This window comes from Danaus plexippus (assembly GCF_018135715.1).
Source record: "Danaus plexippus chromosome 16 unlocalized genomic scaffold, MEX_DaPlex mxdp_23, whole genome shotgun sequence".
Taxonomy (NCBI): domain Eukaryota; kingdom Metazoa; phylum Arthropoda; class Insecta; order Lepidoptera; family Nymphalidae; genus Danaus; species Danaus plexippus.
In genome coordinates, this window is record NW_026869851.1 from 392,686 (window position 1) to 405,728 (window position 13,043).

At 31.8% G+C, this 13,043-nt stretch overlaps 1 protein-coding gene and 2 long non-coding RNA genes across 3 annotated transcripts; 1 reads left to right on the forward strand and 2 right to left on the reverse strand.

The window, feature by feature from the left end:
- Positions 1-476: 476 nt before the first annotated feature.
- On the forward strand, positions 477-1,091 carry LOC116772072 (uncharacterized). Its single transcript, XR_004353627.2, has 2 exons — positions 477-542; positions 849-1,091. It is a non-coding gene; the product is annotated as an uncharacterized LOC116772072 (long non-coding RNA).
- A 5,873-nt stretch (positions 1,092-6,964) lies between these two features.
- Positions 6,965-7,832, reverse strand: LOC116771851 (uncharacterized). The gene is made up of 2 exons (XM_061528008.1): positions 7,548-7,832; positions 6,965-7,451 (listed from the first exon to the last, which is right to left on the reverse strand). Exons 1-2 carry the CDS (start codon positions 7,587-7,589, stop codon positions 7,092-7,094), a joined length of 402 nt encoding a protein of 133 aa, XP_061383992.1. The 5' UTR covers positions 7,590-7,832; the 3' UTR covers positions 6,965-7,091.
- A 1,967-nt stretch (positions 7,833-9,799) lies between these two features.
- LOC116771850 (uncharacterized) lies at positions 9,800-12,292 on the reverse strand. Its single transcript, XR_004353615.2, has 8 exons — positions 12,144-12,292; positions 12,011-12,065; positions 11,565-11,591; positions 11,242-11,274; positions 10,615-10,641; positions 10,510-10,536; positions 10,245-10,300; positions 9,800-9,873 (listed from the first exon to the last, which is right to left on the reverse strand). It is a non-coding gene; the product is annotated as an uncharacterized LOC116771850 (long non-coding RNA).
- Positions 12,293-13,043: the final 751 nt, after the last annotated feature.

Below are 13,043 nucleotides of genomic sequence, written 5' to 3' on the forward strand. Positions count from 1 at the left end.
GCAATTTTATTTATTTAGTTAGACCGTTAGACTTTCGTTTTTCACAAGAACAAACTTGCATATATATTTGCGTATATTTGAAATAAGTGTTTCGAGTGAAATATTGTAATAAGGTTTACTCAAAGCGGTCAAATCTGAAATAAAGTATTTGTTAGACGTATTTAATCTTAACTTATATTTAATAATATTACTAAATATCCATTTAAAGTTTATTTTTCAGGTATAGGAGACTTTTTTTTCCATAGAATCTAAATGGGGAATATTGTTTGTTTGAAGAATATTTATAGAATATTATTATTCATATATTTCATAGTATTCATGAAAATAAAGACGACAATTAAAACCATATTTTTTGCTCAGTCAGTCACTAACATAGTTATAAATTATAATTAGTGCAATTTAAATTTCATTGCATTTTATGTTATATGATTAGCACCATATAAATTTACATTTTACGATAATATTCTGTATATATTGAAGAATGTTAGACACATTGATTAATTATTGAAATAACTCACTATTTCTATATCATGGCAGCTAAGGTAAGCGTTTTATATTTGAATAGAAGTAAATTAAGTAAATTTAATATCTAATGAAACGGAGAGGAGTATTTTGACAAAAATATGTTTTTGGCATTAAATTCGACAAACCAAAATTTTACGAAAGTTTTAGTAAGCGATACGGGCTTTAACAACTTTAGAGGCCTTAAAGGATTGTACATAACTTGAAATTTTGGGATTGTCTATAATATGAATGGTGTGGGATTCAAGAACCAAATTGTTATATAATTTTTTTACAAACTCTTAAGGTAATAAAGTATCCAAACACATCGTTTTCTATGGTTTCAGGCAATAACGGTATGCATCTTCGTTCTCTTATGCATCAGCTCTATTAGTACCTCACCTGCTCCTGCATTTGCTGATAACACAAGTAATCAAATCATAGCCAGCGGGGAAGTTTCTTTAATTGCATTAAATGAAAACACTAATAACGGACACATAGAGCTTAATCACAATCAAAACAATATTGAAAAATAATTCAATTGTTTATGTTTCGGGCAATTAAATAAATTTGATGCTGTTTAATATTTACATTGTTGTTTTAATTTAAATATGAGTCTATTACCTACATAGATATGTACATTTATACCCTGTATACCCATACCCTTCATAAGGTTTCGAGTTCAGAAAAAATACGCGTTATGTGATTTCTTAATTCACAATGAGATTTACTCTACTGAAAAATTAAGTAATATCGTTAAATCTTTTTATAAATGTCGGAGCTTATATCATTGGCGTGTGAAGACAAATCTTTTTTCGTCAATACCTCTAGCATATTTTGAGTATTTATATAGATTTTTTTAGGAATTTTTGCATTTTAAAATACAGTTAGGTTGGATCTTTTCTCTTATGAAAAGATATTTACCTTAAGTTACCATTAGTTGATTCTTAATTGCAAGTAGGTACATATGTATGTAATTTTTAGTGATGTATCTTAAAATTTTAAAGTTTCTGTTACATAAAATAGATTTTTGCCAATGATCATCCCTGACTGTTTCTAATTGCAATCGTTAATATATGTAAAACAAAAAACAAATTATATGGAAATTGCGTCCACTTGACACTTTTTGAGTATAAAGATTAATATATAGATATGCGGGTAAAAAGCGACCTTGCAATGCTTAAATTTTTATTGTTTATGGTGTGGAAATTTCCAAATGTCTCTTTAGTTGTAATATGTACCGAATGTGTGCTTTGTGTATTATTTTGAATAGAACAATCTTAAGTTTAGCATCTATTTTGCCAAAAAATACTAGTTTTATTAAAATATTTTTTTATATTAGATATAAAATAAAATAACTAAGAGGAAATAAGTTTAATTTCATATTTACGGTCATGAGAATAAAGAAATTATCAATACAATGAACCTATGATATTATTATCTCTAAAACCACAATTAAAGGTAAGCCACAGCTAAGGAAGAAAATACTGAAATAATTTCATAAACAAGGAGAATTTAAGGTGGATTTTATATTTCAATGGAGAGGATAAAAATATCAAAGCCGCTCACAAAAACACCGTAAATATTTTGACTATGAGGAGGAAAAACTATTAATGATCATAGAAAGCAGGTACCACCTTAAAAAATTTGCTATCAACTAGGAGATCTATTGTCTCATAAAATTCCTACATTGACATATCAACGCGCACCGCTTTAAACGAAGTTATTGAAGTTATATTTTTTTGCAGGTGGGCATCCAACTACATGATTAAAAAATATCCTGTATTTTATAGTTATAATATAAGTATAGTACAATATAATAGGTATGAAACGTATTGACGTGTGTTACGTACGCGCTACATATTATAAAATAAATGAACATCGCCGGGGCAACATCGTTGTATGGATAAAACATCATATAACGAGTGACGCTGCTGACTCCGCGGAACGAACACCAAGCCGTGTGAACCAGAAGATTCCAAATAAGCTCTGGAATGGGATTGCTATCATAACATCGGGGCAATCATGTAGTGTTAGGTATAGGTTATAAGTTTTAATATGTAATTTTTATTATAATATACATATAAGTATGTTTCGTAGTTTTCCTAGAACCTCCGGTTGCCACCTTATATAATTCATGTGTAAAGTATTTTGAAGCTAAGTTTGTTTTATTGCAACTGATTTTATTTCAATAGTTTTATAGATATTTATAGATTTTAAAAGTAGTTTAGTGCGGAATCCCACTAGATTAATAATATTATAATCTTAACCATACAGTCGTACACAGCCTATTTATTTCTTTTTATTTTTCTGCTTTATTATAGTATATCAATGCGTCATACAAAATTGAATAATTGTATCGCTATTGGTCACACAACTTAAATTAAACTTGTCATCTCCGGTGTAGAACCATTGCTTTATTTAAATATCAAGGATATCAAAAGTTAAAATATATTATTTATATTTTTTTTTCAAAAGTAAAGTTTGTGAGTTAAATATGTATTTTAATGTGTTCATGTAAAATATACTTTAGGAAGTATAACAATAGTAGGAAAGCTTTCTTTCTGAGTGAAAATTCATAGTGGTTGTAAATGGATCTTGGTCGGACTTCTGTACTAACGAAGAATACGTATTGTTGATCTCTAGCCACTGTTTAAATGACCCATCAAACGTAGTGATAGAAAAAGTAGGAAATTTCGTTTTCTATTAAAATAACTTTATTAACAAGAATTGCAGGCGACCTCAGTTGCATATAGGTGGTTGAATAATACTGTTTTAGGTTTCTTAAACTTTCACTCCCCCCAGGATGGCTCGGCAGACGCTGGAAGAGGGCGACCGCGTTCCGCCCACCGTCACGGAGTCTGAAATGGAGGCGATTCTGGGTCTGGGTCGTCGACCGGTGGTCGTGCTGAACGAGGCCGGGAAGGCTTTTGAGAAGATCATAGCCACCCGTCTCGTTCGGCACCTGGAGGAAGGCTCGGGACCGGGACTTTCAGAGTCCCAGTTCGGGTTCCGAGCCCACCGGTCGACCGTCGATGCCCTCAAACGTCTGAGGGCGGTGACGGAAGAGGCGGAACGCAGAGGAGAGGTAGTGTTGGCGGTGTCGCTGGACATCGCCAACGCCTTCAATAGCCTCCCACACAGCGCGATACATACGGCACTCGAATACTTCGGAGTGCCCCAGTATCTAAGGAGGCTGTTAGGCACCTCCCTCTCCCAGAGGAGGGTGGCAGTCGAGAACCGGAGGGGGTCCATAGAGTGGTGGACAGTCGACAACGGCATTCCACAGGGTTCGGTAGTGGGACCTGTCCTGTGGAACGTCGGGTATGACTGGGTCCTGCGGAGTCGCCTCCTCCCCGGGATGGCTGTCATTTGCTATGCAGATGACACCCTCGTCTTATCCCGGGAACGGAGCTACAAGGAGGCGACGCGGCTGGCCGAGGTCGGAACTGACCTCGTGATCAGCCGCATAGAGAGGTTGGGGCTTCGGGTCGGAATCGACAAGACCGAAGCCCTCCTCTTCCGCGGGACTGGGCGGAAAGGACCCCCGCCGGGTGCCACCCTCCTCATAGGAGGAGGGAGGGTCAGGGTGAGCCCGACCATGAAATATTTGGGGCTCACTCTTGACGGAGGGTGAAACTTCGTGCCCCATTTCAGGGAGTTGGGGCCGAAGGTCATGAGGACGGTAGGTGCGCTGGTGAAATTCCTCCCGAACCTCGGAGGACCCAGCGCAGCTTGCAGGCGGCTATACTCTGGGGTCTGTCGGAGTATAGCCACGTACGGTGCTCCCGTTTGGGCTGATCGCCCGATGAGTCGCGGGGTCAAGGCCCTTCTGCGCTCTGCGCAAAGGGCTCCCGCGGTGAGGGTGGTTAGGGGGTACCGTACGGTCTCCTGGGCCGCAGCGACGGCTCTTGCCGGCGATCCGCCTTAGGATCTTGTGGCGTCGGTTCACGCCGAGGTGTTCTCTTACGTCTCGGGTAGGAGGGCTCTCGGAGAGAACCCTTCGTCTGAGGAGATCCGGGCGGTCCGCCGGCAGGGGGAGTCGCGCCTTATGCGGGTGTGGGGGGAGGACCTGGCGGGCCAGCCGTACGGTAAACGTACAATTTAAAAATCTTCCTCCAAAAATTTCACGTGTTTTAGGAAGTTCCCTAATGTATAGGATTATTACATAAACTGACTTTAGAAGTCAATTTCTTTCTTGATTACATACCGTTAGTTATCTCAGAGGAATAATTTTGCTCGTTTGGGTTTTCAAATTGCACCGTAACTTGAATTACAGTGAGATATTCGTAAATTTGGTGGTACAGACACACATAATTGAAATTGTAATCTCAAGTTATTACATTAAAAAGCACTTCATATAAGTTACAAAAGAAATCAAGAGTAAGTAGAAACGAACGGGATGACTATGCAAACCTGTTATTCAGGTTTTGCCAGTCGGGAATAGTGCCTCTTGCAAAGGACTGTACTTAAATAAAGTGAGTCGGAAATTTTCTGCGAATTACGGAAGGTGGTGAATTTTAAAGTGGAGGTTGATTTCTTAAGATGATGTCGTAAAAGATTCAATTCAAATTATATTGAATAAAAAACAATGTTTTACTACGATAAGTAACTATTATGGAACCAGTCTTAATAAATATAATATATAGAAACATTTTATCAAACATTTGTGATTATTGTGGGTTATTGAGAATAATAATTTGATAAAGATGTGATTGTTGTAATTTATTTTGACTGACAGCCCTGTGAGGTTAAGCTTATTATCCCTTGTCATTTTGTCTGCACGTCCATAAAACGTATTTGAACAAAGCAAATTCAAGGTTTCCTGTCGAGTTCTCACATCCAGCGGGACAGCGAGTTCTCAACGATCAATTTCAAAACCTAAAGAATTGATATCGGTTGCTTCAGGAACAAACGAAACATGGATTTTCGAGTTGCGCTGCTATTATGCCTTGTAAGTGTAATACGATTTAAAAAAATGTGGAAATTATTTTCATGCAAATTATTAGAGTTATAATATTTTAAGTTTTAATTTTTATTGGTGTATTTTAATATTTCCTTAAATTAAATCCGTATATATAATATATAAGGATTTTGTTCTCTTCTGATGAATAATCGTAATAATAGTGTATTGTATTGCAATAAGATATTCATTTATTAAAATTCAAATTACCTTCATAGCTTACGAGAAATAGTTATTTCTTAGGTAATATTAAATAATTATATGCCATGGTCTCTTGGTTAACAGAAGGTTTACAGAAAATTATATAACAGAAGCACAGATGTTTTCGATAACATATTTTGTGAATTAAAAAAAAGGAGGTATTGTAAAGATTAAACAAATGACATCTAACAGGGCCTACAAACTCACTAGTTGTTTTTTGGCCTCTTCGAATGATGATTGTATTCTCAAATAATATTGGAATAACAATTTATACTATTTAGATTAATAACTACTACCACTATTTTCATATTCAATCATTACAGTTTACCATTACAAGTGTATACTGACAATTGCTATACATCTAAATATCTTTGAGATTTTCCAATACGGGGTATTGTTAATTATACAAATGTGTTTATTTAAAAAAAAATGTATTCGCACGAAATCAGAAAAAATCTATTTATAAAAAAAGAAGTTTCTTAAAATACAAGACTTCTCTCATAATAAGCACAAGACTTTTACAGATATATAGTAAGTAACCCCGTGTGTACCTTCTTGAATTGATTTCATTTGCAGTGTTTAGCAGTATTAGTGACGGCAATTCCACTGGAATCTCAGGCACGTGAGAAACGTGATGTTTTGGAGACGTTGAAAGATACATGGAATGAAGGTGCAAAACTACTGACGAGCGCTGGTGAAGCTGTGTACGACTTAGCACACCCCACTGAGAAAAGTATTCTCAACAAAATGGCCGACATGACGAAAGTGTCAAGGTGATAAAGAACTGTGCAGTAACCAGTTTAACATGCGTCCATACTAGTACGCATTAACTCCTGCTAGGGTCTTATATAAATACAGGTGATACAAACACTATGTTTTTTATTTAAATTGTTTGTAAATTATTTTATATCAATTTATACTAGTCAAGTGAGATAAAATTACATTTGAATAATTTGATGTAGGTACAAGAAATGGGTACAATGTCTGGCTAAATTGGAATATAGGTGGACAATTGATTTAATTGTCTTAAAGATTAACAAACATATAAATTACTATAATAGAAAAAATAATAACAGGAAGTACACAAATACTTTTGCTTAAATTATAAAAAGCAGGTACTTACTATTTAAAAATAACAATTAGGCATAATAATTAGAACTTCACCTTAATGGCTTTTGATTTACACTTAATGATATTTTAATATTTTTTTATGTCGCAATGAAGACGCTATTAGGATATTGAAGAAAATTTTAATGAATATATTGTCTATTAGAGTAATAAGAAGTAAAAAAAAAGGGATTATGGCATAAAAATCTTTATTAAAAAATAAATATAAAAAAATCAACAATAGCGGTGCAACAAGCTACACGGTAATACAGGTATAATCGGTGTACTGTGTCTATAGAATAGTGATTGCATAACTATTTCATACGTCACTTTGGCCTTGAGCGTTTGACTCTATATTGAAATTGACACACCTTCGATCCTCATTGTCAGATCGACTGTCACTGATAATATCTATCAATTGTTCAGTCCTCGGCTGTAGATTTGAAACTGGTCCTTCCGGATAATCTGGCCTTTTTATATAGCTGTCATCTTTTTCTTTGTGTCGAGACGGAAGAATAAATATACCAGCTGTTACTTCTTTGCATTTCTTTTCCTCGTGATCTTGCGCAATTTCATAATTATACCGTCGCAAATCTGATATGTTATACTGATAGATCTCCGACTTGTGTTTCTCCTTGCAAAACATGCAGTACGTTATCCACACAACCAGTACGAGAGCCTGTAAAAATATTAACATTTTTTTTATTAAATGTAAGTCCTTAAAGTATATTAACTAAGTAACAAGTTATAGACTCAAACCTGATTTAAATCTTACCAATACTAATGCGCATATAAATCCAACGATGTAAGTTGTCATTCTGTTTTCAAACGTTTGTTACAATCTGGGACGTTTTAGTGACACGAGTGCTGCAATCGAGATTGGAACTGTCGCTGACGTTCGGTTCGCAGTCGTCGTACTCAATTAAAGCTGGTAGTAATTCTTTTAATGTGTGATGTCATTGGATTGATTAGCAGACCCATCTGCACTGTGTAATATTTCGTATATTCTTCGTAGTTTTAATAAGTTTTAATAGTATCTCCAACACACATACCTCGCTCTGAGGAAAGTTAATGACTGCCTTGAATTAACTGTTCTTGAATTTTTCCTTATAAATTTTATTTATTACTTGATTTTGAATATTCAATTACGATGTTGAATGTCTATTTTATATGTTTACAAATGTCATTGAATAAAAATATTAAAAATTGGAATGTCTGTCTAAATAATATTTACAATTACGGAAATTTATGATCAAATGTTTATTACCTTTGGTAGAAATATACAATCACGTTATGTCGATATCGTATTGTTCATTGTTGTCAACCGCAACCACTCAATTGTTACGCTAAGTTGGTAATAAAATTATTTATTAATCTGGGTTGTAGATTATATTTATTATAACGTAAATAAAATTAGTAAACTACGTCGCTATTCCCTAAATTTATGAACTTTTAGGTTTTGAAGGTTGTTGATTCAGTGTTATTATGTCTTATATAGTTAGTAGTTGCTTATAATATATTTTTAATACCAGAGATGACACCATTACATAAATAATTCAGTCATTTTACATCAACTAACACTATTATAAAACTGGCATATTATTGTAATTTTTATTCGTTCCCGACACAACATTAATAAAATTAAGATAAGGTAAGAAATGTATTCAAAAGATACAGCTCCTTAATAACAAAATATAATTATAAAATAGAAATTTATTCAAAGATGTGCATCCATTATGTTGTGTGGCATGTCGATTGGCCAGAATTAGTCGGAAAAGTTTGTTGAAAATTTAAAGAATGTCAAATAAAAAAGTGGTAGTAGGTATCTGTTATCTGATGGAGATTTCATAGTTCGATGAAAGTATTTTTTCTTATAAAATCTATAGAGTGTATTTCAGGTCATAAAAAATTATATTATAATATTGTGTACTTTTTCAAATATGGGTTCCTTCTAAAAAATTGGAGCAATGTTACAGACAAATATGATTGATAAAATATTAAATGAAATACTTAAGAAAATTATTGGCCAATATTAACAATACTATATTTTTTTTAGATAAAACATGATCTAAAAAGAATAAATGTAAAGGAATCAATTAACGAAACAACAATAAGATTGGTTTTTTTTTTATAAACAAGTAAAGATTTTACTTTTAAAATAGAGAGACACATAACAGAGAAATCGTGGCTCACAAAAGGTTCTGCAAAATTTAATAATTATACGTCTGTTAAAAAACTATAACAGACCTTTATATATTTTTTCATGGAATTAAGTCCTGACCTATAACAAAATGTAGTGCACCATTGAATTAATTAATTCTTAAGATACTGAATCTCTGATGATCCTTAAAATCAGCAAATTTTTCTCTGACAAATTAAGAAGAAGATTAGATTTCTGATTAAGAATAAATTTTTATATGTTGTCGATGCTGTTGCTTTTGAAGTTATTGTTGTTGTTGTTGGTACAGTTCACTTATACTACGACTTTTTAAGAAATACGTAGGTACTATACCCTTTTTTAAAGGCTTATTAAAAATAATTTTACTATAAGATTATGAATTAAATCATTATTTAAGTAGTTTTGTTGAATTTATATGTTATAGACAAAGAATGATAAGCAAAAATTAAGCCTAACATGGATTTCATGGACTAGGTGGAAGCATGCTCATTGCTTTTAGCCAATGAATGTTTTATACCTTATATTACAATAATTAGATAATCTTCATTTTTGTAATGAATATATTTAACTACTAAAAACGAACTATATGATACTAAGTAAACAATTACTTATTATTTAAAGTGTAGGTACATTACACATGGATTTTAAGTAATAATAGAATAAGAAATTACAAAGAAATTTTTGATTGTCTTTTTTTCAGCCAATATCAATTTAATCAACAAGGAAATATATTCGTCAAAAACTTTAAGTGGTCATTAATCAGACAGTCTCCGGGATGCTGCATGCTCGACCCATTTACCTAATATTTTAAAGGTCACTCCGTTGTCCGACTTATAAATGAAAATCACTTATCGGATAAAATTTTATATTCTTAAATATAACAGTAATTTCTTTAGTACGAGGGCTATTTTATAATTGTGTTCTGCAACAAAAAAAATATAAATTGAAATAAAATTGCCATTTTAGTTTCTATTTATCTCTATGTAAAATATATTCGTGAGTTTTTCGAAATTCTTAAATGTAAATAAATGAAATAACTTTTTAATTTATAGTCGTTTCAACCACAATGTAACAAACACTCTCTTCCGTAAAAAAATAATAAAAGCTAAATTTAAAAGTTTCTCTTTGAACCTACTTCAAATTAATTTTGAATTTCATTTTTATTTACTTTCATCTATTGTATTTAATCAAAAACATCTTAATTTATTATCAAGACACATGCTTTTGTTGATCTCAGCGGTTCAGCGGTACTAGTTGTAGTAGATTAAGACATCAACACATATTTATACTTACCATATTGTAATATAACATTGCCTCGTGTTACTAACTCTGTCAGTCTACTACGTTAACTGAAACAATAGATGTGAAAAGATATGAGTATCTCATAATCAATTGATTGTTTCAATGATAATAATCTCAGTCGGATGTTATAATTAAAGCAAACTAGAATTTTTTATATCAAGTCATACAGATAACCTATATTTTATACTGCTAGCGTGTTGTTCTGTATTACCAAAACAAATTAAATGACAGTTATTCTTAATATAAATATAATTACCTTGATCTCCAGAATCCACAATTTTCACTGAAATCATAAAAGATAACTAACTGTATAAAGAGTTACAAATTATAATATAAAACATACATTAGTAATTTTGCTAACCTTGACTATCTGGGTCGTTGATTTTGACTGTAATTAAAACATATAGGTTCATTAGTAAAAATTCCAACTGGATGGATATTTAGAATCACCTACGATTTTTCGTCTAAATATTTCTAAAACTTTAAATTCTTATATACAATTATGATAAATAATAAAAGTAAACATACTTAATATCTTTAATTCTTATCATCTTTAATATGAATTGTTTAAGGAATTTCAAATAAAACATATTATTTTAAATATTTACTTTAAATGAAATACATTTGTGCATGTGTAAAGCTGGCACTTATAGGTAATTATAGTTTCCATAACAAACTAGGCTTATTTAAAATATAAGTATAATATAATATTTTAGGCCAGCTATCCTCATAAACTAATACAAAATACGTACCTGTTTGCGATTTTACCTATGTACTTATGTTTACGTGTCAACTTTAAACTTTAAAGGCATAAGTACCAAATTATTTGATATAAATACTTATAAGAAAATAGGAGTGAAATATGTATATATCAAATTTTCATAGAGGATATGCACAGATGAAACTGTTTGATTGCTTCTTTTTGCTCTTTGGAGTCGTTTTTTTCATTGTCTTTGTAAATAATGTCTGTTGTTATGTTTATAATTACCTTGACTATCCGGATCCGAATCCACGACGTTCACTAAAATTGAAATAAATGTATAGATTGCAGTCAGTTTAAACACTTTATTTCGAATTAAAACTGCTTGTCATGCTAATATAAAAATATTTGCAAGAAACTTATCACTTACTCATAATATCCTAATACAATATTTTATTATTAATGTCATATTAGAACGCTGCATAAGATACATTCAGGCAAATAATAGAATGACATTTACATGGCATCTTAACAATAACTATCAAATATGTAAAATAAGACCTTCGAAAATTGAATTAATCAAATAATATGTTGTGATAATATGCTCCTACCTTGACTGCCATTATCGACGACTGACACTGAAAATAATAATTTTTAAGATGAATATTGATTTATTTTATTCGCAAACTTTATTTTTAAATTAAATAACTAAATGAATAAACTTATGCACTCGTAAAATCAAAGTCAGCTATGATGTGGCATAAGTAAAGTTTTATGTGATAAACGAAAAATATAATTTAAAGACGAAAATTTCCCAGCATTCCATGGATTTAAAGTGCGGGTGCTGGGATTATCGCGTTGCGGACTGAGGGGCTTTAACAGTCCCTGGGACTTGCGACCCAGCTGTAAGTTTAAGGAGCCCTTATCTAACGCGCGTTAAACGCTCTCCTCGACCGTCTAAGCTTCTCTCTCTGCCTAAGTTATAATAAAATTCACGAACGAAATATAAAAATACGCTATGCACAAGATTTGAGTTATGCGAGAAAATTTTACTCACCACCTTGAGGACGGGCGGCAACGATGGCGAACACGGCCAAAAACACAATGAGGATCTGTCAAGATATTTATATTAAGAACATTATATATCTAAAACAATCTATGTATATTTTTAAGTCTTTTTATATACTCACTGTAAACTTAGACATCGTTTGTCGTGTTCAGTATTTCAAACGGTAATGGTTTCCTTTTAATAAATAAATGTTTTGTATCAGATAACCTTTAACCGTAGAAACACATATCTATATTTATCTATAAAATAGTAATAAAAAAATAACTAAAGTGAATTCATTTTAATTCATGAGTAGTTTGATATTCATCGAAAAGTAATATCATGTCAAACTGTCTGAACACAAAAATGAAATATCTGTAAGAAGTATAATTACAAAAATTATTTATTTAGTAGAATCAATCATTTTCAGCTAGTAAAATCTTTGATAAATTAACAAACACACCATGTTTCAATCTAATTATAGATTTCTAAGGAATTGTATATCTGTCATGAACCAGTATATGGATGTTTGTCTTGTGCAACGATTCTTTTAATCACAATGAAGTTGATCATGGAATTTTTCCAATAATATTATTAGATTTATTAAAATATCATCCTGTCTGAACTAAGCTAACATAAAATTTTTTTCTTAATTCAATTATTCCAGAAGCTTACTCAATGTTAATTTCATATTATTTTCGTTACATTAATAAATGTTTGTTAAAGATATAGATCATATAGCCATCGCCATAAACACAAGGCAGTAAAATACAATTATCGCACTGTCGGAAACTAGGTGACCTTCATTCTAAGAATTCAATGGTTATTATTGTAAAATATTCATTGTTGTTCCTTCTAATTATTGTAGAATTTATGATTAATGTATATTTTTTTATAGGTAAACAGAATATCCAAACTAATTACTTTGTAACCGACTTTTATGAGTTAATAATGTTTAAAATTTATTTACATGTTTATGTCAAAGATACTTTCACAGCCTGGCTTTACTTGTAGTATCCAAAGTCTTATTACCTAGGTTAAA